Genomic DNA, 27,145 nt, shown 5'->3' on the forward strand with positions numbered 1-27,145 from the left:
CGTGCAGCACACCCTGCGGGTGATCGAGGCAGCCCGGCCGCCGTTCCGGCACCAGACGAACGTGGCGTACACGCCCATGGCCGCGCTCAAACACGCCGACCCCAGCGGCGCCCTGGTCACCGACGCCTTCTACAAGCTGGTGTTCAAGTACGACGCGGTGCTGCGCTTCGGGCTCCGCGCCATCCGCCTGCTCCGCTGGAAGTCACGGAAGGTCAAGGCGGGCGTGCGGCTCCTGGGCTTCAAATAGCCCCCCTAGAACAGCCCCGGGCAGCGCCCAGCCCACCCCCGGGAGGGCGGCTCGGGGGCGGGGGGCTCGGGGCCGGGACCCCGCGCGGGGTTTCTGTCCCGCCCCCGGCCCCAAATAGCGCCCGCGGCCGCCGCCGCATTAAACCTGAAGTGGGAGCGGTGTTTGTAACCAGCGCCGGGTGAGCAACGCGGAGCGGCTTCCTCCGGGACAGCGGCGGCCGTGACGGGGCTGGGAAGGGCCTCCCCCTCCCTGGGGCACCCGAGGGCGTGTGGCCCCCAGGAGACCCGCCCCGGCCACCCCCCGGCTGCCAGAGGCGGTGTCCTCCTTCCCGAGTCCTCCTTCAGTGCTGTGGGGTCGGGAATGTCCCACGGGGGGGGAGTCCTGAGTCACCCCCCTCCAGCACTGAGCCCCACGGCCCCGGGGCAGCACGAGGGGTGCAGGAGGTGGCGGAGGGGGGAGCAGGGTGAGAGGGGGGTGTGGTGTGTTCAGAGGGGGCACAGGGGGTGCAAAGGGAACCGGGGCGAAGTGGAGATGGGGTGCATGGCAAAGGCTGGGAACAGGGAACCCCGGCACCCCACGCTGTCCCCGGGGGGCTCCCCTCCGGCTCGGGGGGGGCGATGGCAGGGTCGGTGTGCCCCGGGTGATGGTGCGTGGGCGCTTGGCGTGACAGCTCCGGGAGGGGAGCGCAGGGGGGAAACCGCAGGAGGCCCGGCACGAACCAACCCCGCGGGGCCGCTGCTCACAAACCTGCCCGGTTCCTCCCCCGGCGCAGCCCCCCGGGACCCTGCCGGGACCCCCGGCCCCACGTGCGAGGGCTGGGTGGCGGCTGCAGCTCCGTGTGCCTCGCACGTGGCCTCTCCGGGCCCCGCCGGCTCCGGGGACCTCGGGGACAGGATGGGGGCGGGTGTGTGTGTGTAGGGGGGGGAGAGGAAATATTTTTGCATTATCCCCCCTTCTCGCACGAGTTAATGGCAAAGCGGCGGTGGGACCGCGGCCCCGGGGCCATGGCAGCACCTGTGGGACGTGCAGGAGTGACATCAAAGCGGTGACAGAGTCGCTGCCTCTCCCCCCGCTGCGGTTTCTGCAGATTTGACTAACTTTCTCCACTCTGGGGGGCAGGACGGGGAGAAGGGATGGGGGGGGCTGTGCCCGGCGCCGGGGAGCAACAAGGGGGGGCCCCTGGTTGCGGCTCAGCCCCCTGGGCACAGAGTCACAGCTGTGGGAAACGGGGCTGAGGGAGGACAGGACACCCCCCCCCCAGACACCCCCGGTGCCCAGGGAAGCAGCAATGGGGCTGGTACTGGGGGCACTGGGGGGAGCAGGATGAGCCGCAGCTCTCCCTGCGGGCGAGAGGCAGCGGGGTCTGGGGGGAGCAGCCTGTGATGGCCTCAGCCCCAATCACAGCCCCCCCTCACGGGGGTCCCGGGCAGAGCGAGGGGAGAACAGGGAGCTGCTGGTGATGGGGGTATCCCCAATCTGTGGGGGGCACCTGGGTCATGCCTGAGGCTGAGGAGCATCACCTCCCACCCTGGAGCACCCGCCGTGGCCATGGAGCAGCAGCCCGAGCCCAGGACCACCATCCATCCCCATCCCACCACCGCCGCAGCTCCGCGGGTGCCGCGCTGGAGCGGCCGGAGCCGGGCGGGTCGGAAGCAGATTCTTCTGAAAAACAATTGTCTGCTGGGACTTTCCTGCCCCCAGGGTGTGACAGTCGCCAGCCGCTCCCCATGTCCCCGATCCCCCGAGGATTTCGCTGCCAGGTGCCGGCTCGCTGCCATGCAAATGTGGCGCCAGATATAACCCGGCCGGAGGGGACGAAGGGGACGGTTCGGGAGCTCCCCGGGGGCTTCACTTCTCTCCCGGCGCAGCGAGGGGGGCACCAGGCGTGACATGAACCCGCTTGCCCCCGTCGTGGTGCCCCGATGACAGTCCTGGCCCTGCCCTTGTGTTGCTCCCGCGCGTCCCGGCGGGACCCCCGGGGCTGCAGAGAATCCCCCCGTGGCGGTGCCAGCGCTGGGGACACTTCCAAGGCTGTCACTCAGCACAGAGGTGGCTCTGCTGGCCCCGTGCCCCCCGGATTTGGGAAGCCGGCCCACGCGGAGGGTGGGAAAACGCCGGCGGGGCCCGTGACTCAGGGCACGGCTGGGGACGGGGACACGGGGGAGGTGCCGCCGCTGACTCAGACCTCCCTCGCCCGCTGTCCCCTCCCGGCCCCGCCGGGGTTTGCGAGCTCGGCCGCTCCCCGCGGGGGAGCAGGAGCCGGCCGGGATGCTCCAAGGATGCGGCGCGGCACCCGGAAGAGTTTTATGGGATTTTTTTGGGCGTTAGGAAGCGTGTTTCGACACGACGGCGGGGGAAACCAGTTCCTCTGTGCTCTGTCACGATTACAGCTATCAGCAGATAAGGATCGCTCTGTCACAACACCAACTGAAGGTTTCTGTAAGCCTTGAAAGGGGGTTGGTTCCAGGCAGCAGAGGGATGAGGGAGTTTGGATCAGGGAAAAGCCGGGATGGGAAGACGCCGTGAGACTGAGCCCCCGGGGGCTGTCGGGGCTGGCACCGTCGCACCCAGCGCTGGCACAGCGAGGGGAAAAGACCTCCTCGGCGCTTTGGTCGCCACCCCTGGCTGGGAAGGAAGTGGAGGAAAAAGAGAAAAAAAAGAATCCTCTGACTTTCTTTTGGGTTGTTTTTTTTTTTTTTTCGTTTCTGTTTCTCAAGCGCGTCCAGCCCTTGCGGCAGAAGGTGTCGGGGGGGAATGAAACAAGGGCGAGCAACGTCAGCCTGGTAAGGCGGGTGTTAAGAGGGCTGCGGGTGGTGTGAGCCTCCACCCTCCCGCCGCCGGGATGTTTCCATCGCTTTCCCGCACGGTGGGTGCAGCTCCCGGCATCCCACGGAAGCCCCGAGCCCACCCCGCGGTCCGGGCGTGGGGCTGAGCTGCCCACACCCCGCGGCTCTCGGGTTTTATCGTTCCCCTATTAACCACAGCTGAGTCCAACACCATTTCCCAGCAGCTGGAGGAACAGGCAGCGTTAGTTTACACCTCCGAGTGTATCAGTTACTCCACTGAGTAACTGGTTGTGCTGAGCACAGGCCCCACCGTGGCTCAGCCCACCGGGGGATGCACCACAGCCACAGTCCCATCACCCCCGGCTGGTTCACACGTCCCAGCTCCAGCCCTGGTGCTCCAAACCCACTCCCCGGATCCCATTCCCACTCCTCAGCTCTGCTTTAGCACACAGGGGTTTACTGAAATTTTTAAAAACTTCAGCAAACCTTTAAGCACCAGAGACTCGTTTCTTGGTGCTGAAAGCTCCTTCCCCGGGGCCTCTCCTGCGACTGTTGGGGCGCAGTTCATCAGGAAACGAAGAACCAAGCGAGGCGGACACACCACGGGCCAGAGAATGCCCCAAACCCAAATCTGTTCTGGACCAAAATAACAAACCAGGAGCAGAATAGCTCAGGCTCTCAACCAACAGCAGTGGTTTTCCCCTCTGTTTTCCCAGATGAGGTGGTGTCCAAAGCTCCTCTGAGCTCAGAGACCCACCCAGGACCGAGGCAGCCCCTCGATGTCCAGGCACAGCCCCATGGGGTTCCCACCTCCCAGGGCAGCGCTGTGGGATTGGGGTGAAGGGAAAATTCAAGTGTGTTCTTTAGTGAATCCTACAAAAGTGGTTTAAAAGGGGCTCCATTACTCAATCCACTTATGGAAAATCAGATTTTTGGATGGCTCCAGGTGTGCAGGTTCCTTGAAGAACCTGCCTTTGCCTGCCCTCAAGTCAGCACATTGTCATTATTTAGGTATTTTATTCATTTATTGACAATTCTTTGGTGTTGAAAACTAAGCCATTGAAAAGCAAGCTTGTGACAAAATTAGAAGTTGATAAAGACAACCACAATGTCCTAAAAACGTCGAACTTAGATTCCCCAAACTATCACAGAAATGTCAGAGCAGCAGTAGAACTGTTTCTCTTTGTCCTCTGGGAATTCCTTCCCTCCCTTTCCCTCTCTTTTCCAGGCCCAAAGGTTTAACCCTTGGGGTGGATTGTTGGTGGAACCGCAGCCTCTCTTGGGGGGAGTGTTTGTCACAATATGACACAAGTGTCCATTGGGGAAGAGCCAAACCTGCCTCAGATGGGAAACTGGGAAAGATCCTAAACGTGCTTTACAGCTCCACACATAACAGCAAAACAGTTCTCCTGAGCCCCAGGGATAGCAGGATCCTGGATTAGCTCTTCCACAGCACTCTGGACACTCTGCAGGCTGAGTTATCCCCCTCCAGATCTACCATTAGTGGGAAAAATTAATGTAGTCTTTTTTTTTTTTGTACCTTAAAATTCTTAGTGAGGAAACACTTGAGCCAAAAGAGGCAGAGGGAGTGGAATTCGGTATTTCTTGACCCTGAAATCTCCAGCCTTCCCTCAGGGAAGCAGCTGGATCACCAGGGATAACACAAAAGCAACGCAGCTCTCAAACCACACAAGGGATGCAGAAAGTCCATCAGAACACTCCTAACTAGGGGGTACAAAAATACTTCACAAAGAATAAACCTTCGCTCAGCAAAGCCGTTCCCAAATCCCTCTCCAGCACAGGGACACCGACAGGGCTGCGGAGCAGGGAGGAGTTCCAAGGAATTGTTTTATAAACCAGCTTCAAAGGGAGGCACCTGCTCAGGGTGTGGAGCAGCATCTCCTGCCAAGGGATGTCCTGGTGCAGCTCCCACACACCTGCAGGTCCCACCCGCTCCCGCTCCCATCCCAGGACTGTCCATAGGGACATGGAATGGCACAGCCACGTGTCCTGCTGCTGGAGCACAGCAGGAGCAAGGCAGAGGCACAACACACAGCACAGCTTCATCCTTGTTCATGGCACCCATGAGAAAGAAGGAGTTTCCAGCAATGAAAATCGGGATTTCCCCCAGCCTACATGGATGAGCCAACCAGTGACCTCACTGGGTATCCCAAAAATGCTTATTGTTAAAAAATCCCAACCCCAAATAGGTCTCATTTCTTATTTTGCTCTTGCTGGGTGGGAGTGACATTAAAGAAACAGAACAAAAGGGGTAAGAACAATGAAAGTGTGGTAGGGCCACACACTCATCAGGGCTTAGGGGAAAAGCCTGAAGGAGGAATTAAAAATCCCTCCCTTTTCCTGCCCTTGCTTTCCTTGTTTTGGTGATGAGCCACTGGAAGACCATATGAGAATTATAACTAGGAAAAGCTCCTCCAACACACCTCTGACCAAACACCTGAGCAAGCAGGGGAGCTGCCAAGAAACCCTTTTGTGCTGAGTTAAAGCAAACCCTATAAAAACAAACACACGCTAAAAATTGAAAACATCGCAAATGGCTCTGAAGTTTCACAAAAATAAAGTTCATATCAAAACCAGTCTCTGCCCCGGGTGTTTCCCACAGTCCTGCTCGCCACAGCAGCCAGGCAGAGATGCTACAGAACACTGAATTATCGGGAAAGAATTTACAGAGGTGTCACCTCCCCGTGACACGCTTAAAACTGGCCTAGAAAAATACTCGGGAAATTTCGTTACACTAATTAAAAACCCAACCAGCCGAGCCTCCCCTGGGACGGGAAAACACGGCCCCTGCCCTCGGAGAGCCCTCGGAGAGCCGGGGTCCCTTCACTTGAGCACGACCCTGTGCTCCCCCCGGGCGATGTGCGAGGAGAACTCGTAGCGGTCGTGGCTCCGGTAGCCGCAGACGTTGCACTCGAAGGGGTCTCGGAATCCGTGGCAGCCCATGTGGATGGTGAACATGACGTAATCCAGGAAGAGCACGCGGCAGTGGTCGCAGCGGAACACCCCGATGGGCTCCCCGTCCTTGTTGAGCACCTTGAAGGCGTCGCGCGGGCACAGGGCGGGCGGCTTGAGGATGTCGTAGGGCCTGGGGAAATCCTTCAGGGCCGGGAGGCCGTTGCGGGCCGGGGCGGGGATGCCCTGGCCCTGGGGGAAGGAGGCGTTGGGCCGCTCCTCGTGGTTGCTGTCAGTGTCCGTGGAGTCGTGGCCGCTGTTGTTGGGGGAGAGGCCCCTGTCGGATGACAGGCTCTTGTCCCTGAGGTGGCCGTGGCCGGGCTCGGGCGCGGCGCCGTTGGGGACGTCGGCGCGGGGCAGCGGCAGCGGGTACAGGCTGCTGATCACCGGCACCATCTCGGCCGTGGGTGCCGGCGGGGTCTGCACCAGCGGGCGCAGGGCCTCGGCCCCCAGGTAGGTGATGGCGTTGTTGATGGCCTGGTCCATCATGCGCCCGTGCATCAGCTCGCTCTCCTTCTCGTACAGGAAACCCGCGCTGTAGCTGACATCGAAACTCGGCCGCTTCTCGCCTGTGAGGGAGCAGAGCTCAGAGTTACCTGGGTGGGTAAAGGAGGATTTAAACCCCACGATGCCTCTTCTAAAGGGCAGAAGTCACTGGGAAGTCAAGAGGCATGAAATGTTCTCTGCTGAAAGAGGCTGTTTGTAAATACAAGTAGCTTTTCGGTGGGGTTTTTTTTGTGTGTGTGGTTGTTACTTTTTAAAGTTGAGGCTTGGAAGCAGACCAGTCTAAGAAGGGAGGCTTTGAGGGTACTTTCTGATAGACCCATCTGTGATACGTCCTTGGACACTGAAGTCAGTTTTCCCCACTGTCCTCTGACAGCTACAGCTTCCTGTGCACCACACCTGGGTTCTTGGACCTCTACACAAGCTTTCAGGTAATCTAACACTGGCAGATATATATATAGGTGTCAAAAATCACACTTAGGGTCACTTGATAAAGGGTTAGTAAAACAGTTTTTCTCTGGGTGTGCTGGGGCTCTGGAAGCTCTGGACTGGACAGAAGGGAGGGACAGTCCACCTGAAATCCTGCTCACACCTTTTGGCAGCACCACACAACTGGTGCAAGGAGGAAATAAAACTGCACCCAAAAAGCACTAAACTAATTTTTGGGGTGAATGTCTAGAAATAAGCAACCGAATTCTGTGGTTACTTAAACCATAAAATTGTTCTTAGCTTAAAAAAAAAAAAACAAAAAAAAAACAAAAGAAAGGAGCAGATGAAAGGTTTTGTGTGCAAGGGACTCACAAATGTCGGATCCACGAATCTCTCAGTTACGGTAACTCGAGTGGTGCAGATGTTTATCAGTCACCTGTCAACACCATGACTCAATGTGTATGAAACTCGTGGGGTTTCACTGCACAGGCAGAAAACCAGGAGCTCACGTTTCTCTTCTAAAACACTCCAAAAGGTTAGTGAACCACAAGAGTGTAACTGCTCCCAGCCCTCAGCACCGCTCGCCGTCCAGCTTCACGTGGAAGGAAACAAAGCGCTGCAGCGCGTTTGGGTGACTCACAAAACCAGCTGCAGGCATGAGAAAGATGTGAATAAATTTGAAATGTAAAAATAAAAAAGGCAACAAAAGCAAAAAATAGACAGGAATTCCCTAAACGTTTTGGGGTTAAATAAGCCAAAGTCAAAAGGTAACGCACAAAAACACGACGCGTGGCCACAGAATCATGGAATATCCTGAGTTGGAAGGGATTCACAAGGATCATTGAGTCCAGGTCCTGAATGATCATTAGGGTCTCACAGTGCTCTGTGATTCCACTGTGCTGGTGGATTTTTAGGTCCCCCCCGGATCCACCCCCAGGAGAAGGCTCTGAAGAGGGGCCTGGTGCAGAGGTGAAGGGTCAAGTGCAGGCTCTGCTGGTCCCTGTCCTTGTGTGGGACTTGTACTGGTGCACCCGAGGCAGCTACTGGGGATGGAGATGTGAAAAAGAAAGTGGGCAAGACTCCTGGTGCTTGTCTGAATCTCTGCAGAGCCCTCCAACTATAATAAAGGGTTTTCTTCTTCCCATCAATGGACTTCATTCAGAGCAACGGGCCAAACAAAGATGCCTTGTTAGTACACATCCCTGTCCCTGCTTCCTGACAAAATGAAACATCAGCACTCATTCCCAGATTTCCCAAGGAATTCCCGTGCTGGCCTGGCAGATCCGGGCTCTGACAAGGACAGGTCAGAGAGGCACAGGAGTCAGGCCAAGGTCGTACAGCCTGCTCCTGAAAACATCCTTCCCAGGGATAAAAGGGACAAGGGGGTAGTTTTTTCACATGTTACTCAACAAGAACAAGCACAGAAAGTCTAGAAAAACAGCAAGTTTCAGAAATGGGTTATTTTGTGCCTTTGGGTTCTGCAGCTTTCTCCACAAAATCACCTGTGTGTGCAGTGCCAGTTGGTGCCACTCAGCACCAGCACAAATCCCACAGGGTCTGTGCCACACATTAACTCACAGGCTGGCAAAGCAAACCCAAACCCCACTAGTTCTGAACTTTAGCCACACACCACTGGGGTGCATCCTGCTGCAGATGTGTTTGATAAAATACCTACAGATCAAACTGGTGCCAATTGTACACCAAGAGAGCTGGAAAAAAGGTAAAAAAAAAAAAAAAGGGAAAAAAGGAAGCTAAAGAATTACAAAGCCATTTGCATTAGCATTCCTTTTTGAATCACAGCACATGGCCGAGCCCCACAGCCCCAGTTTCAGTTCTGAGCACCAAAGGCACTCAGGTGGTGTGGCTGTGCAACAAGGTGACCTTCAGAAAGCCACACTGAGACTAAATAAATAAATAAAAGAGTTCACTTCTCGTAGATGAAAGCCCAGTGCTACCCCACAAACCCACTAAGAGCTACGTTACCTTCAAAAATGGAGTTGTTTTCCCGAGTGGATGGACCCAGGAGTGCACACACCTTTCCCTGGGGTGGGCCCAGGAGCACACCTTTACCAGGACAGGTGCTCTGCACACCCCCCTGCCAGGTGGATGTGGCTGCAGCAGCCCAGGGAGCCCCCCCTGCACTCCCACTCATGGGAACACCACTGAAGGTGAACCTTATACCGAGCCAAAACAGCAGCACTTGGCACCGTAAATAACCATACAAACAGCACAAATAAGGCTTCAGCAGCACCAGGATTATACAGCTGCTGACTCAGGGCTTTCCTCAGGACACAGACTGGTGTTTTATTCTCTTTAAAGGCGAGTTGATGAAATCAGACTGGCCAAGAGGATCTGGCGTGCTCTGGAACACAGAACCTGCCCAACGAGTATTTAAGATCCCCGACGTGCATAACTCTGATCACGTACAATTAAATGCAAAGAAAATGCTATGGAAACATCTGGTTGCTTAAATTACCACAAGAAAGGATCTGATATTTTTTTAATCATAGCCAAATTTAGGAGGATGACTAACAGAAATCCAATACTTTTCTGTCTTTAGGCCTTATTGCACACAGGAATCCTGCAGGAAGCTTCAGCTCCTGCTGAGAAAACATTACCCTTCCTGTTCTTTGCCTGTTCTAGATCCTAGCAGAGAACATTTCAAATGCACAGGTATGGAAACAGCATGTGAAACAGCATTTATAAATATAAATATATTTATAAACCAACAACATAAATAAACACAAAGCACAACAGCAGCTTCCACCCAGTTTAAGCAGCCAACAGAGTAAATTCTTTATATTTTAATCAACCCCCTACGACAAATCACTAAAACCCCATCAGAATAACCCAAGTTACTTTATTCTTTTGCACTAGATGCTAAGGCTGAGCAGGGTATTTAAAAGAAGCAGAGACATTGTCCCCGAGGTGACCGACTCGCACGTTGCGGATGAAAAGGGGTTTTGTTCTTACCAATAAATTTCTGAGGCATTGAGCTTTTCCTCTTTGCCACGTTGCTCGCTAGCCTGTCCAGCACAAGGGCTCTTTCACTCCCCATCTCTGCCTTGATGTGCCTCGCCTCCACGCTGGCTACGTTGGAAAATGTGCAAAGGAAGGGAAAAAAAAAAGAAAAAGAGAGAAAAAAAAAAAACAACACGTAGGTGAAAAGAAAAAAAAAAGATAAAATAAAGGAAGAGCTGACTGGTTTAATCTCCGATTTGCCACAGTGACTGAAGGAAACAGTTTGGAGATCTGATGCAAAGTTGGGTTTTTTTGCTTTCTCTGTCGTTCCTGCTCTTTGGGCACCAGTTGTGGTCAGTGGGAGCCAGCACAGCCCCGAGCTCGCTCGGGGAGCACAGACCATGCAAACCAGTATCGGTGAGAGCGAGAGGAAGTGAATGAACTGGCTGGAAGGTTGGTTAAATTGCAGATGGAGACAGGAGCTCTGCAAGCCTTTCTTTTTTATTCTGAGTAAGGCTGGGTGACACCTGCACACTCACACAGTGCTCCAGGCTGAGGAGAAGGCAATCAGGCCTCTTGCTGCACTTTTCAGATATCAGTCATAGTTGTCTTAACGAATCACTAAGAAACTCATATGAAATATATCAATGTTCCATTAAAATCAAAACAATAGAACCTTTCAAAATTCACTTCTAACTCCTTGTTTTTCCAGGTGTTAGTGTCACTTCATTTTTCTCCCTAAATGCTACAGCTAAAACTAACTACGAGTGTTTTTTCTCTGATGTTTTAAAGCTCACTAACCCCCAGAATGTCCAATTTTAGGAAAAGTGTCTGTGCCCTGCAATCACTCCCTGGGACTGGGCCACTTAAGGCTCTTCCCTTTTTCCAGAGCTCTTCCCAGCCGTGCTAAGCAGTGCCCAGCACTGCACAGGGGCTGTGCTTGCTCTCAGCTCCTGGAGGCTGCACAGGCCTTGAGCTGGAGAGCTGCCACCTCATTTCACTACTACCACACTAATACTGATCGTAACTGCTGCAGCTTCCCCCCAGCCCTGCTCACACCTCAGCAACATGGTTCTGCAGCGGTACTTTTATATTAAAAAATATATTATATTAAAGAGCAAACTCATTGCTGAGAGTTCCAGTGTCAGGAGTCACTGTGGTGACAACTGGACACATCTTAGGAGAGCGCCCGTGTCTGTAGGAGTTGGGATCTACAAAAGGAGGACAAGGAGGGGTGATTTGCTTTCCCAAAGTAGTACAAAAGGTTGGATCTTACTGTGAAAGAGTCCTGGTTGCTGTGCACATACACTGACATACCTGAATACAGAATCACAGAATCACAGGATGGTTTGGGTTGGAATGAAGGGACCTTAAAGCTCACCCAGTCTCACCCCCTGCCATGGGCAGGGACACCTTCCACTGTCCCAGGTTGCTCCAAGCCCATCCAACCTGGCCTTGGACACTTCCAGGGATGGGGCAGCCACAGTTTTTCTGGGCAACCTGTGCCAGGGCCTCACCACCCTCACAGCCAAGAATTTCTGCCCAATATCCCATCTACCCCTGCCCTCTGCCAGTGTGAAACCATTCCCCCTTGTCCTATCAGTCTCTACCTACATAAAAAGCCCCTCTCCCTCCTTTTTTTATAAGCCCCTTAAGGCACTGGAAGGCCACGATGAGGCCTCCCTGAATATATGAAGCATAACCTAAGTCAGAGAGAAGCACTGCCAGAGGAAGGTGATAAGAACACTTTGGTTTCACTTCAGTCCTGATAAATGCAGATTTATTAATTATTAGACTGAAATTGCTGTTTGCCAAGTACAGCAAGTGCTGAAAGTGCAACTTCATCCTTCCCAGCTCTGAGCAGCCTTTCCCTGTTTGCTGGTGCTGCTCCTGCTATCACACGAGTTTCAGTCAGCACAAACCATGACTCACCAAACCTCAGCCAGAACTATTTGTTCATGTTTGTTCAGCACTTTGAAAACGTAAAGTGTATCAGAGGTACAAACACCAGCTACGAGTCTGAGTCAGGAATGATGGGATACCAGGGCCCAGCTCAGCTCTGCCACAGTCCTGTAATCCCGTGACAGACCAGCCCCATGCAGGGCATGAAGTGCCTTAAAGGGAATAACACACTGCTCTGCTGCTCTGTTTTTTATCCTATATTACTCCAGTATGTTTGGAGACTCACGTAAATATATTCATCCCTGCTGCCACTTTTCAGCCTGGGTGCCCCTCTCCTGCTTAGCCAGCACTGGGGCTGAGGGTGGTCTCCCCTGCTCCCCCTGGGGTGCCTCTTTGGTGCTCCCAGCACTGCTCCAGCCTCAGTGCACGTGTCAGGTGTGATCCTGACTTTATAAAGCGCTTCCAGAAGACAATTGTCCTGTCAATGTGATTTATCCATTGTGGACGACTGTTTATGTTGTCTTGTGATCACTGGGTGAGGAGCCACGTCTCCAAACAGTGCTGGCCATCACAGAGTGGTTTGGATTGGGAGGGAGCTTAAAGCCCATCCACAGGTAGGGACACCTTCCACTCCCCCAGGTTGCTCCAAGCCCCGTCCAAGCCGCCCTTGGACACTTCCAGGGGTGGGAACTCCCTGTCTGGGCTGCTGTGTCCCCCTGTAGCTGTGGAGAGAGTGGCTGCAGCCCCAGCCCTGAGCACACCCCACATCACCCTGCACTGAGCTGTTTCCATAGTGTGGTTTCTGCCACAGCGCCAGTGTGAGCAGAATTTTTAGAACGTGCGGATATCGCGAGCAAAGCCCTCAAGCACAGAGCAGAGCTGAAATTAGAGGCATTGCTTCCTGTAGCATCTCTGTGTGGTCACTCAAGAATGGAGAGTGGAACAGAGCTGGGTGACTGTGCAACAAGAACAATGTGAGCAGAGATGGTTATCAGGGACACCGCTCCAACAATATTGTTACGTAAAGCTTTTCTTTTAGAAATATTTCCACATTTGGAATGTGTTGCTGTGGTCCTGATGCCTTTAAATATTTAAATTAGTTATGGATGGTGGCACGGAGAGCATATTTGTGGTTAAAGATGGCTCCATGTGAGAATCACAGAATGGTTTGAGTTGGAGGGAACCTTGCAGATTCAGTAATTCCAAACCCCCATGGGCAGGGACACCTCCCACTAGACCAGGTTGAGAAGCTTGCAAGGGTTTCAGAAAAGCACCAGAATTGGAGGTGATGTGGAGAGGTAGGAAAAGGGTCAAAAATGGAAAGAGGATGTTTACTAAACACAATTGCAAAATGCTACACTTAGAGAGAAAAATAAAATGTACCTAAATGACCTCCTGAAGGCCTTTCCAGTCTTTCCTCTCCCTGGTTCTGTCACCCAACATCCTGCTGGTACCAGGAAATTGGATGGAAATGCCCCAGGAGTTCCCATTTTTCATAAAACTTCCTACTCCCCTAAAAACACTGCAGCATTTGTAAGAGTGTGAAGGTCTCCAAGGCAGAGGGAGCAGCCACCCCCTGTAACAGTGGGAATTTGCATTCCCTGTGACCAGTCAGGGCTCCGTGCCCACTGCAGCAAGGACTGCACCACAGGCTGGGATAAGGAGTGAAATGTCTCTGTTCTGAAATGCATCTGAACCCTGAGAATCACTGAGAGCAGTGGGAGGTCTCAGGTTTTCCATTTTCACAGGTGGACACCCCGGGTGATTGCACAGGGGAGCGTGTACTGTAACACAAACCACAGCCACGATGTGGAAAGGGTTCTCATGAAAACCAGAACTCGCTGATGTGCTGATAACCAGTTACTTTTACTAAAGCTCTAAAGTGCTGACAAGAGAGCCCTCCAAAAACTATAAAACTAAAAAAACCCTTACAAAACTCTTTGCTAAGTCACGTTCTTTGGGAGGTTTCATGTGTGCCTGAAACATCAAGCTGCTCACTCTGCACAGGGTAAGGACTCCTGTGCTCAGTTTTCATCACACACTGATGCCTTTTCACACTGCTTTTCAGGCCTGGCCTGTGATGATTCCTGCAGAATCTTGTCCTTACTGTTGTTGATGGAGTTATTTGGAAGAAATTCCTCCCTGTGAGGGTGGGGAGGTCCTGGCACAGGTTACCCAGAGAAGCTGTGGCTGCCCCTGGAAGTGTCCAAGGCCAGGTTGGACGAGGCTTGGAGCAACCTGGACTAGTGGAAGGTGTCCCTGCCCATGGCAGGGGGTGAGACTGGATGGGCTTTAATGTCCCTCCCACCCAAACCATCCTATGATTCCATGATTCCACTCTTTGGTTGGGTTTTTAATGCTGCATGACAAAGGAATGGGAACCTGAATTCTGAAATTCTGCTCAGATCAGTCATAGAACCCTTTGAAAGGTCACAACCACTCCCTGACTCTGAATGGGAAAAGAAATTCTTCCCTGACTTACTGGTGTTTGGTGGGACTTAAATCACACAGTTCATTTTAGGATTTGAATGGTTTGGGTGAAGCAGGGACAAAGATTATGGTGATTATTTTCCACCAAAGTGTTTTGGAACTGCAGCACTGAGACTGAAAAAGGGAAAATAAGAAAAAACATGTTTTGATATATTTTACCTTCATCCTTTTGCAAAGGCAGCTCTATACTCAAAGCAGTCCCTTACCTCTCGCTCCCTCCTAAGCTGATCTGTCACAGATTTTTGGGATGCCAACCCATTTCCATGTCCTGGATCCAGGCCACTAAAACTTCTGCAAATTCTAACAGATTCTGACTAATAGTTCTTATTCAAAAGAAGAGGAACCACCAAACAGATTGAGACATGAACAACTGTTGTCAACAACTCATCCCATAAAATGAGCCACATAATGGCATTAATGCAGGAATAATTTAACTCGCTGTGAGTATCACCTACAGAAATGCTGGGTACAAGGTATTTGAGATGTTTTATTCAAAGTAACTGTGAAATAAAAAAGGGATTAAAATGAAAGCACTCTTTAACTACCTGCCTGAGGGCTGCGTTGAACCAGCCCCTTTATAACATTACAGCCCCTCGGGTTACTGAAAACAAGCGAAGGAAAAGCTGTTCTCAGGCTGTGGGTTAACAGCTCACCAGACACCCTTTTTTAAGCCCTGTAATGCACCAAACCCCCAAAACCACGGGGCTGTGATAAACTCACCAGCCTCACACATGCCAGCGTTCTGCAGGTAAGTCCGGCACCGCTCCTTGTGCTCCTCCAGAGAGCTCCTCTGCTTGTAGCTCCTGCCACAAAACTCACATTTGTATGGCTTCTCCACTGGAAAAAAATAAATAACAACTTCGTTAAAATAACTGCAAGAGACCACTAAAACACCCTCTCCTGACATTCAGGAGTTACCAACAGCCAATGTTCAGCTCAGGGAGAATGCTCAAAATTCCTGCTGAGTTTAATCATCACAAATTTGGGGTGACATGAGGGTGAAACCACCAGATGCACAGAGTTCCTCCTCATACCCTAAGCTCTAAGAAGAGGACCATACCCTAAGAAGAGGATTTAAATAAGAACACTGTTCCCAGAGCCCTGTAACAGCTTTCCTTGGAGTAGCTTCCCTAGGGAAGGCTGACAGTACCGCTGCCAAACCAGGACTGCCACAGCCCTGAGTGCCTGACCTGGGTCCTGCCTGTACAGAATTCTTCAAGGATTTCATTAAACTGATTTCATTTCCAAAGGCATTTGTTGTAGAGGGAATGATGTTCCTAATTCATTTAAACTAAAGCAAACCTGTTTGAAACTCAAGATCCCCACACAGCCTTTCCCGGTGCCTCATACACCAGAACTGGAAGTGCTTCCTAAATTATCTCAGTACTGGTTTGGGAACAGACATCCTCTAAAATTAGATAGTAGGAAGAATTCTTCCCTGTGAGGGTGGTGAGGCCCTGACACAGATTGCCCAGAGTAGCTGTGGCTGCTCCATCCCTGGGAGTGTCCAAGGCCAGGTTTTAGGGGGGACAGTCACCACCACTCTGCTGGTCTTGATTAAATCAGAATCTCATTTATCCGTGGCAGATAAGCTCATTTTTGACTTTGATTCTTTGTGAGGTTGAACTTTTTTTCTGTGCAGTGCAGTGCAGAGATAAAAATCTGTCATTTAGAATCAATGTTTTCTTTCTGAGCCCTTGTAGAACACAGGATATAGACAAATCCAAGGGCAAGCACAACCTGGCTCCTGCAGAACTGGGGGAACTAAGACCAATTTTTACCTGGCTTGTTATTCAAGTCACCTCAGCTCTGTGCCTCCATTTCCCCATCTGTAAAATGGACAGAACACCCTACCAGGCTGGAGAAGAACCATCTGTGAGCATGTTAAGAGATTCAGATGAAAGGCACTAGACCACAGAGAGGTGTCAATTGGCAATAGAGTCATTCTGTCCAGGATTGTGCTCCTGGAGTTTTCCTCACAGCTCAGGATGGGATGGGAGGAAATCCCAGCAAAGCTCCTCGAGTTCAGAGCTTGCTGGCAAAGCCAGCTCCACTCATCTGAAAATGAGTTGGCAAGCTGGTGATGGGTCAAAGGTTGGACTCGATGACCTGGGAGGTCTCTTCCTACCTAACTGATTCTGTGAAAATCCCACAGAGGTGTTTGTGCAAGGAGGTTTGTGGGCTGTGACACGTGTTCCCCCGCACTCAGAGCACTGAGAGCAGAGCCTGAGTGTGTTCCACGGGCACAGGGAGTGCTCCCTGCTCCGTGTGGGCTCTCGAGCAGGCTGAGCAAACCTTGCTGACTGTCTCTCGCACCCCGAGTGTCCCAGTGACACACACCTGAACCACGTGAGGTGCCTGTGAAGTCACTTACCAGAATGTGTCCTTAAGTGACCCGTAAGCGCATCCCTCCTCTGGCAGGCATAACTGCACAGGTGGCACTTAAAAGGTTTTTCCCCTGTGTGTAGTTTAATGTGGCGGAGGAGGTTTCCCTTCTGAGTAAAGGAAGCTCCGCACTGATTACACTGGAATGGCCGTTCACCTTAAAATGACATACAGAAAAGGACATTTAATGGTTACGTGGGTATCAGGTCGCCCTCTGCCTTTTTGGAAGAGGAAAGAATGAGATACTGGATCAACTTCTTTCTATAGAAACACACAGAGTGGGATTTCAGTGGGAGGGAGGTGCAGCTCTGGTGTCAGAGCTGCTCGTAGCATATGTACGACTATGGAAAGCACTGCACATGGAAAGAAGTGCTCTGGAGGAGGCTGATTCCAACAAGCCAGCAATTTTTAGAAGAAAAAAAAAAAAAAGCCTTATCTTACTGCAGGTTGAAACTTAAGATGCTCATTGGTTTGTTGCCCAAGTATAGCACAGAGAGAAGTACATACACAGGCTGGAAATGGCAGCACAAAACCAAACTAACTCGTGCTTTGTGCATGAAACACTGACATCACATAGTGCCTTTCATCCAAAATTCTTAAAATGCCTCACAAAAATGCTTTTAATAACATTCAATCCTGCTGAGAAGAAAGGTGGGTAAAGTGAGGCACAGAACAGGGGGTAACTTGCTAGAGATCACACGTGGCGTCCAGGACAGAACAAGGAAAGCCTGGGTTTGGGATCCTTTTTTAAAATAAGTAGTCTGATTTAAAAATCATTATCCTGTCAGTACCCAGCTCTTACAAGAACAACATAGGGATATTTACCAGTGTGGCTACGCTTATGAACCATCAAGACATTGAGGCTAATGCAGGCTAATCCACAGATATCACAAGTCATCTTCCCACTAGCTGGCCTGACGTGCTCATAGGAACCCGAGTGTCTCTCCAGTTTAATGCTCTCATACTCGTTATATTCTCTGGGATAGGCGTAAGGCAGTTCAGATTCCTCTTGGTTTTCCATAGCCTCGGAATTTAAAGCACTCTCCTCTCTTTCACTGTATTCACCCTTCACTTTAATCACATGATCTGCAGGTAAAACAAAGCACAGGAGTGAAAAGACGCTCATCTTGTGCACAGAGAAGTACCTTAGGAAAAAAAAAGAACCAAAAATTATATAAAATGACATTATCCATTTCCTAAAAGTGTTACTGAAACCCCAAAGATGAAGAAATTAAACTGGTCATGGACACTTAGTGAGATAACCTTGCCTGATGGATAATTTCTTTTTACAGATTATGAAAGCATAATACAGTACAAACTTCTCCTGAAATGACAGGGAACTAGTCAGGATTCAAAAGAAAACACTTGTTCACATCACTCACAATTATTATTTCTATAGAAATCAGCATCTCAGTCTGCTCCTGTGAACTGGAAATACAGAAAGACACAAATTAAAAAGGATAATTATATCTCGTAACTTTTATCTTCCTGTGGAATCTCTGGTGCTTGGAACACTCCTACGAAATGTGTCTGAGCAGTGTAAGACTCCCAGTGCTCCCATGGCAGAGATTCTCCTCATTTAAACCTAATCAATAATCCCAATTTACACTTGAAAATCACAATTTTTATCCACAGCTCTCAGATGTGTGAGGAGCAGTCGACAGTCCCGATTTACTGTGTGAGTAAAACCAGCAGAGGCAGGGGAAGGATTTCCTGATAAATAAACGTATCCCAGAAAAATCAAAAGATTTGTCCAAAGTCGCATCGTGAGGGTGCAGCAAAGAACCCAAAGCCTCCTGAAGATCAGCATTCATGGCCTTCAAACAGGTTCCTGGGCCTGTCTCCATGTCCAGAGGAATCCAGAGGCATTGCCTAAATGAATGCAGCTCCATGACAAAGGCGGATGTAGCAAGTAGCTAATGATTTACTAACAACGTGAAAATATAAGCAAATGGGTCACACTGTATAAACATCTGGTGATTCCCAACTTATGGTGCTGCATTTCCTCTCCACTGTTAACTCCAGCACTTCCACTAAAACCCTCAGTGATTGCCAGGATGTTTTTTTTCTGCTTAAAGCTGGTAGAGAAATCTGGGGCTGTTCAGCCTGGAGAAGAGAAGGTTGTGTGAAGACCTCAGAGCACAAGGAACCTGGAGGGGGACTCTGCATCAGGAACTGGGGTGACAGGACAAGGGGGAATGGCTTCACACTGAAAGATGGGAAATTTAGGTTGGATATAGGGAAGAAATTCCTCCCTGTGCAGGTGGGGAGGCCCTGGCACAGGTTGCCCAGAGAAGCTGTGGCTGCCCCATCCCTGGAAGTGTCCAAGGCCAGGTTGGACGGGGCTTGGAGCAACCTGGGCTAGTGGAAGGTGTCCCTGACATGGCAGGGGGTGGGACTGGGTGGGCTTTAAGGTCCCTCCCTTCCCAAAGCATTCCATGATTCTCTGACAGAGACAAACCACAGCTGAAACTCCAGTTTATGCCTCAAGCTCCCCAGCAAAGACAAGCCCCACGAGATGCACCACGTGGCTTCCTGTTCAAGAGCCTTGTTCTCTGGCCACCTGCTCCTCCCTGCAGCCCAGGGTTAGACAGTTCAATCTGGCACTGAACCTTTCTCCCAAGTACAGAACACAAACTGCTGAATATGTATTAGCTCTGGTTCTGAGTAATAAACCACATCAAATACCAAGAACAAACAATGGGTGGCAGCGAAAATGAGGTGGCGACATAAAAGCAGAGCTGAAAAAGAAAGATCTGGCAACCCCAACTTCCATGAAATCAAAATTTTCAACTATATTTTAGTGAGAAGATTGCTCCTCTGTCCTAAATTATTCACTAAGCCCAGCCAAACTGTCTAAGTTGAGGCAGAGGGAAAAGGTGGGTGATGATTCCTTCATCCCACACAAGACTGTGGTAGTGTGGAAAACTCCAAGATCCCTCCTGTGCTCTCCGTGGATGAGGATATCCACAGAAGGATGGGGTTTCCCCCCATATTGTGTGTTTTTATCCCTCTGTCCTAGACAATGCTTAGAGGTTGGTGTTGGGACTGGTTGCCCTGGTCCCTGATGAGCTCACACGGGTTTGGGTGTTTGCTCAGAGGGTCACAGAGAGTTCCAAATTCACCCCAAATGGGCTGGTTTTCTCCGTGGATTCTTCAGCACCAGCTCTGCTTCACATCCCATGAATTCCAGCTTCCTCTGCCGGTGCCTTCTGCTGCCAACTTCATGTCTGAGGCTGCGAGGGCGATCCTGCTATCAAGATTCCTTCAAAATTAGTTTATACATCCATTTCCATCACTCCAAGGAAAAATGATTGCCAGTTGCTGACAGCAGCTTTCAGCACAGTTTCTTTTCCAGAAAGAAAAAAAAAAAGTGCTTTTTTTTTGATGGGCTGGTTGGTTGTTTTTTTCCCTCTCGAAGGGAGGCAGTTCCAAAATAATTTGCTACATCCTGCCCAGCGCGGTAAAAAGGAAGTACCCGGTGCAGCTGCACCTTGTTGGTACTTTCAGACACAATTTCAATTCCCACTTTCTACCCAACGTCTCACCTTTCGCCCGCGGCGCACGCGGCTCTTTGGCCGTGGAGGCCATGCCGTGACCTCCAGTGGAGGCTCCTGCACCGTTTCCTGCTGTTTCCCACCACGGTTCCCGACTCAGCTCCGGAGCTGTGCCAGGGTTGGTGTGGCATCGCCCGGTTTGGGACCCCCCCCTGGCATGTCCTGGGCAAACCATCCCATGAGGAAAATAATCACCTCTGACATTTCCATGCTGCACCTCAGGTTGGTGTTTCCTTGTAGTAACAGAGTGTTTCCTTGTGAACCTGAGCTCTCACTGTTTTCCACCCCTACATCCCCCCCAAAAAATGGTCACCATTGCTCTGGCTGTCCATGACATCCCAGCAGAGCTTGAGTGCTTTCATGCAGACATTAGAAGCACCTCAACAGAAAAATTCACTTTCTGATGGTTGAGAACAGCAGAAGCCACAAGGGAAGAGACTGTTTTCAAGCAAATATACGTTAGGAGGGTTGGAATTTTTCACCTGTTATGGTTTAGAGGCTGCTGTGCCTCCCTGAGAGCCACAGGGGAGACAGCTTTGGTAAAAAACAGTCTGAGGAAAAAATGGCTCAGTGCAAGTCGGACTAAAATTAACCAAGTGGTCGCGGAGTCTGGAAGCATCAAATTCCTTTTTCAGCCCTGACTTTTGCTCTGCCCTGGCACGCACAGGGAACGCCGTGAGATCAGGAGATTGGCAGCTCTGTGGAAGGTTTGTATCCGTCACTTAAAAATCATATCAACCTATTTTAATCAGACCAGGGAGTTTCCAGGCTGGTCCACCTTAATCAAGAGGAAGGTGAATGTGACTTCATGTAGAAACGGGAAATTTAACTGAGGAAAAACACAATTATCCCTAAAAGCACTAACCAAGTTCCCACAGTGGGGAAAAAAGAAGTGCTGTCATCTCTTCTATCAGGAAAGTAAAGAGGTTGTAAGAGAAACAACCCACCCGTGGTGTCCAAGCCAGGGAACTATTTTTCTTGAGGCGGTTCATGGAGTTAATATACACTGAGAAAAAAAAAACCTGCAGCTTTTACACAACAAAGTACTGGTGTGATGCGTTAAGGCTGATGCACATGGTTTCATTTCCTGGGGAGATGATTACAAGATGAAAGACATACTCCAGAGTAATATTTTTGTTTCACCTGAAACACTGTAAAAACAATGGGTTCTGGAAAAAATCCAAAATAAAGCTGCGGTGGCAACTTCAGACTGAGTCACCACCCAAACAGTGCTTGTGTGTGCTCTGTAAAATCAGAGAATCACCCAGGGTTTGGCTTGGAAGGACATTAAAGCTCTTCTAGTCCCACCTCCTGCCATGGGCAGGGACACCTTCCACTAGCCCAGGTTGCTCAAAGTCCCGTCCAGCCTGGCCTTGGACACTTCCAGGGGCAGCCACAGCTTCTCTGGGCAACCTGTGCCAGGGCCTCCCCACCCTCACAGGGAGGAATTTCTTCCCTATATCCAACCTAAATTTCCCATCTTTCAGTGTGAAGCCATTCCCCCTTGTCCTGTCACCCTGGTTCCTGATAAACAGTCCCTCTCTGGCTTCCTTGTGGGCCCTTCAGATCCTGGAAGGTGCTCTGAGGTCTCGACACAACCTCCTCTTCTCCAGGTTGAAAATGCAGGAATAAAAAAAGTCAAGAGCAACAAATAATTAGAACGACGTGGAAGGTTTCTTAATCTTAGCTGTTTTCTCTATGAAGAGGTTTCAGAAGGAAAATCCCCCAATTCCTCCATTTAATCCAAGACTTTGGCCTCAAATACAGAGAAGAGAAGGTAAGTTTTTGTCCTGTTGTTAAGCAAAGTTTACCAGGAGCTTTAGGAAAAGCACAAGGAATAAAACCCAGAAGCCATTAAAGACAACGCAGGAAAGGGTGATGTAGCTCAAGTGTTTTACAAGGAGTGGGGTCATAATCGTGAAATCCTCAGCACATGCAAAAAGTCAACTGGGTAACAAAGAAACTTAATCATCTTAATGTGGCATTTTAATGATGCTGCTGATTTGCTGTGCCAATTCAGAGATAATGAGCCCCTAATGCTACAGATGTTCAGCCAGACTAAAGGAAAAAAAAAAAAAGAAAAAAGAAAAGCTTTTCTTGTCTGCCATTTCCTAACTATCCAATTAAACAAATTGTGAAAGCATATAAATAGTTTACCAGGTTTTGACAGCTGTTAATGGGATTCAGATGCCGGGAAACAAGAAGGGAGTCAATACGGTGCATATTGGAGGGTTCTTGTGACTACCTGGGTTTGACAGGTATTAACTGATGATTCATCTCCACAAAACCCCACAGACACACACCAGAGCTGCTCCCCTCCCAGGAGGAGAGATCCCTGTACCTGAACCAGCCTGAGACACAACAGACAAGTGCTGAGGCTGAAAGAGCCAGAGGAGTTTCCAAATTCAAGGCAGAACCCCCAGTGTTTGTGACAAACACCTCAGGGATGGAATCAACACACTGGGGGGGAAAACGTCAGGAATTCAAAACTCCCATATTCCTTAGTGAATAAAGAGAGGAGTACATCCCATAAAATTATAAACTGGGGAGGGGAGGGGGAAGTAATCAAAAATTCAATGCTATACCTAAGTTTCTTTCCTTAAACAACAAGAAGCAAACAATTACATGTGTGTATTGAAAATCTGGAGACTGTAAGTACTGGGGAATTATAAAATGTGAAGTGACACGGTAGCAACTTGAGGGTTTTTTCTAATTGAGGCAACACAGTCAGAGATAAGGCAACTTTTCTCCGTGTTTTTCTTCTACCCTACTGCAGATATCCATCTAGGGAAGGCAAAGGAGCTCAAGCCTTTTTGGCCCACCCTGGCTTTGTTTCTCCTCTGACTCCAGCACTCAGCTCCCTTTTTCCCAACAGCTTTTATGAGATCATTGTTTGCCAACAAAGGAAGGAGCAATCACCTCTCAGCAGTATCAACTTCCAGCCAGACAGCAGAGACAACAACCCCAACGAGGATGTGGTGACAATAAACACCCTGGGAGGGCGTGAACGCTGGACCTGTCCCACTGCTCGGGTCTCTTTTTGTGTCACTACAGGCCAAAGCAGCAACAAAAGTCGCAAATTTTGCATTTATGACTTGGACATATTGGATTTGAGTTTATTTTATCTTTGTGCCTCTTAGTATTGTTGTTCAATACCCGTTTTTGCACAAAACAAAAGTATTTGTTTTGCTTAGATACTGCATAAAGCAGAGGTGAGTGGTAATTCCTGAATGACCCCGTGCAGAAGGCACCGGGTGGAAATTTCACTTCTAAAAATAGGAGAGAAACTTCCATCATTCCGCTTTGTGGAGTGGGGGCTCGGTGGTAATGAGCCTCCTTGGTTTTACTGTGACTTGAAACAAAAATAGGAACAGACCGAATGGAAATGCAGCACCGAGAATTGGAAAGAAAATAAGAAAAAAAACAAAAATCAGCCAGGCGTCATTTTCCAGGCGCTCAGATGTGTATTTTCTACTTCATTAATACCAGCGTCTCTCCATCATTAAAGAGCAGTGTAATTTGTCTAGTTGTACAATTAATTGCAAAATAACCCCCACCAAACAACACACGTCGTTTCCAAGCTCGTGTGAGTCAGAAAACTTGAATTATGTAACTGATTCTTACAGCATCTTATTTAATACAAGGATTTTTTCTTATCAAGATGACTATTCCTGTGTAAATCTATAATTTTGCACCCTTTTACTACCAATTTCTTAATGCTCTAGTGGTTTTTAAGGTTTTCATTCTAAAGGTTTCCAAAATGAGTCACAGTTGTACTAACAAAAATAGTGATAAAGGAGAAACGTTGCCCAAAGCTGAGCATTCCCAAAGTTGGAGCTGAACAGGACAAACTGCACAGCCACTAGGCCATAGTTTAGGGAAAGAAAGGGAATTTAACACATTTAAATGCACTACAAACAGAATTTGGGGGAGCAGAGTGGGATTCCCTGAGACAAAGGGACTGGGGCTGGGAAACTTACGGTTAGTGCTATGCTGAAACTACCAGGGGATTTTATTTTTTCTATTTAATTTTTCAAAGTGTGAGTAATTTGCTGGTTTTCCTCAATTTTCTACTCCCCTGGTGCTGGATGGGAGCACAGAGGGAATGTCATCCCACATCCCCAGGCCTGCAGGCCCCAGGTTTTTTCCAGTGCTCGTTCCAGGTGAAATTTGTTTTATTTATGACACCTGTTAACGTTATCCTTTCAGATATGAACACCTTCAAAGCCTCCCTCTTAAAAAATAGCACAGAAAGAGATGAAACTGTGTGAGCTCTTCCCTTCCCTTACCGTTGAGATAAGATTGCCCAGAGAAAACAGTGCTAAAATTACAATTCCTGAAGTCCAGCAGGTCTGATACAATCACAACCGTTAAATCAGACTCCAATGAGACAGTTAATCAGAGAACATCTGGACCCAACAGTCAGACTGAGAGAGGCCACATGTTAAATTCAGATAATCGCTGGTATTACTTATATCAAGGGACCAATCACTAATGTGACCACTCAGGCACGGTCGACTCTGGTCAACTGAGCTTCAAATGAACTTCAAACCTGAGAAATTCAAAGTATGGTTTCGTTTAACCTCTGTAAATTCACCTCCCAAAAGTCTCCCTGACAATGTAATACATTCTCGTAAGAAAAATGTCGCATGGAGAGAAAATGTAACAGTATGAAGAACACTGAAATCTGTGATAACTATCCAAAGAATTTTAACACTTATAGGCTGAAGGCAGGAGCTTGGTTCATGTGTTCTCAAAATCCTTGAAAGTGCACTGATTTGATTCAACCATAAAAAAAATTCTGGTAGTAAATAATCTTGGCTTGAATTTTAGACTAAACCTACATTCTCTCCTAACTGAGGTTCTTGTAATTAAATACTCGCAGTTTACTTTTAGCCTTGTCTTTTAGAGGAGCGGATGCACCCGCTCTGTGTTCCCTCAGTGACACTGATCCTACAGCTCCTCCAGCCTAAACGATCCCGGGATTCTGTGACTCAGACCTGTACAACGAACTCAGTGAGGGTTTGGCAGCTCAGGATTATCAACCGAACAGGAGCACCTGCAGCTCCCAGAGCTGCTCCTGGAGGTGGAGCTCCTGCACCAGGAGAGGAGCGTGGCTGGAATGCTCTGCAGGTGATGCAGCCACGGGAATACAGGGAATGGAGCCCTGAATTAACCAACTTCCCAATGCCCCTGCAGAGCAAGAGAAGGAACTGAAGCAGGAACAAGAGCTGGAGTTCTGGAACGCAGCGTGGTGGGAGATGGCACTGAGGAATCACAGGGAAAACAAGCATAGAGCACACGGTGCAAACTTTGCGTAGTTCAGGAAAAAGTCAGCAGCAAGACACAAGATCCATCAATTCCAACAACTCAGGGAAATATTTGTGGCATTTTAGCAAAGTTCTGACTCCTGTGGATTTATTTCTGCTTCCTGTTACCTTTCCAGCAGGACAGAGTAAACCTGCCCCTTAAAATCATATTTTGTGCCAAATGAAGAGCCTGGTTTGGGGGCAAAACATGACTCACCTCCACTAACTGATTTCCTTTCCACTGACCTGTATTTCTAAAAATGGATCATTTTCTACAACAACATGTGATTCGACTTCCCAGGGCCGTTTTCTTCATCTTCACTTATTTCCTGCTGGGGAGGTGGGGAGGGACCACACAACTCACCTACCTTGGACTAGACTTTATTTAAGATGCCAAAAGAATAAATATTTCTCTCACCTGTAATTTCAGGGAATTATTTTGTACGAATCCAAGATACACATAGAACAAGTGAAGAAAAATGAAGTTCTAAAAGTTATGGAAAGGAGCCCGTCATCTATGGAATAACACTGTGCACCCAATCCTCCTTCCAGCCCTTGTCCTGCCTGAGAGCTTCCACTGCTAGTCAGGATATCTCAAAAGCAAATTCTATTTTCTAATCACTACAATGGGTTAGTTAGACTAAGAAACAGCTGCACTTTCTGATTCTGTCCGTGCAATGAGGGTATCCAGGTGCCTGTGTCAGCCCTGGGGGCTCAGGATAGGCCAGGCTATGTCAATCATTTCCAGGCTGTGGTGACACCACCACCCCGTTGATGTCACCAAGCGTGCCTGGCAGCATTCCTGCCACTGACAGTGCAGTCGGAAGAGCTCAAACACAGTCAAAAGGATCGTTTGGTGATAAGGAAAACACACCTTTCAGCCCCGGCAGAGCCCCCAGAGCAGTGGCCTGACCCGTTCGGCACAGACTCCCTGCTGGTTTAACACCACAGAAATCCCCTCGCAGCGAACTTCTGCTGATGTTGTGAGATAACCCCGAGTCCCATGAGCGCCGGGGCTCGGGCTGGGCTTGGGAGATGTAATACTGTGATAAAAAACGGCACTTCCTTTCCAGGCTGATAAGTGCCTGTGCTTGCAGCACCGCTGGAGCCCGAGCGGGGCTCTGCCACCTCTCCTGCCTCATCCAGCCTTTCAACCGCCCCCCTCCCACACCTCAGAGCAGCACCAATTAACATCCATAAACCACAAACGTGCCTTTTATCTCTTCTTGGTTCACAACCATGAAAGCTCGCTGACATTCATAACACCCCAAAAGTTGCCTGCCTCAAGAGCTGAGGGAGTTAAGACATAATTAAACAATTCGTGCTCGACTGTGACTCCCAGAGGAAAGAGTGTGGCCTTTTTTAATTTAATTTTTAAATTAAGGACGTGTCAGCTTTGGCCACCAAAGGTAACAGTGTTGGGGGCACATAGGGAAACAGGGGAAATCAAGTGCTTCCCCCCCCTCTGTCTCATTGCTTGTCTCTTTTCAGACCAGACACAGGAAGCACCATGGGAACGGTGTATTTTTATGGTTGCAGGCGAGCGTACACCATGTGCACCACAGCGTGCAGCTTCCAGTCCCTTGAGGCAAGAACAGGGGG

The 27,145-nt window shown here is 49.6% G+C and overlaps 1 protein-coding gene across 5 annotated transcripts in view; it reads right to left on the bottom strand.

Moving 5' to 3' along the window:
• Nucleotides 1–4,039: 4,039 nt before the first annotated feature.
• Nucleotides 4,040–27,145, bottom strand: part of IKZF3 (IKAROS family zinc finger 3) — a 35,556-nt gene continuing 12,450 nt past the window's right edge. For 3 of the 5 annotated variants that reach the window (XM_027702406.1, XM_027702407.1, XM_027702405.1), the window contains 5 exons: nt 17,503–17,763; nt 16,667–16,834; nt 15,013–15,129; nt 9,913–10,029; nt 4,040–6,575 (listed from right to left, as the gene is read on the bottom strand). In XM_027702406.1, the coding sequence (XP_027558207.1) occupies nt 5,878–6,575; nt 9,913–10,029; nt 15,013–15,129; nt 16,667–16,834; nt 17,503–17,763 (1,361 nt within the window). In that variant the 3' untranslated portion in view covers nt 4,040–5,877. Of the gene's footprint in view, nt 6,576–9,912; nt 10,030–15,012; nt 15,130–16,666; nt 16,835–17,502; nt 17,764–18,059; nt 18,106–27,145 lie in introns of all 5 variants that reach the window. The other 2 variants (XM_027702410.1, XM_027702409.1) reach the window with 2 other exon arrangements.

The sequence above is a fragment of the Neopelma chrysocephalum genome, unplaced genomic scaffold (genome assembly GCF_003984885.1).
Source record: "Neopelma chrysocephalum unplaced genomic scaffold, ASM398488v2 Primary Assembly neopelma1_184, whole genome shotgun sequence".
Taxonomy (NCBI): domain Eukaryota; kingdom Metazoa; phylum Chordata; class Aves; order Passeriformes; family Pipridae; genus Neopelma; species Neopelma chrysocephalum.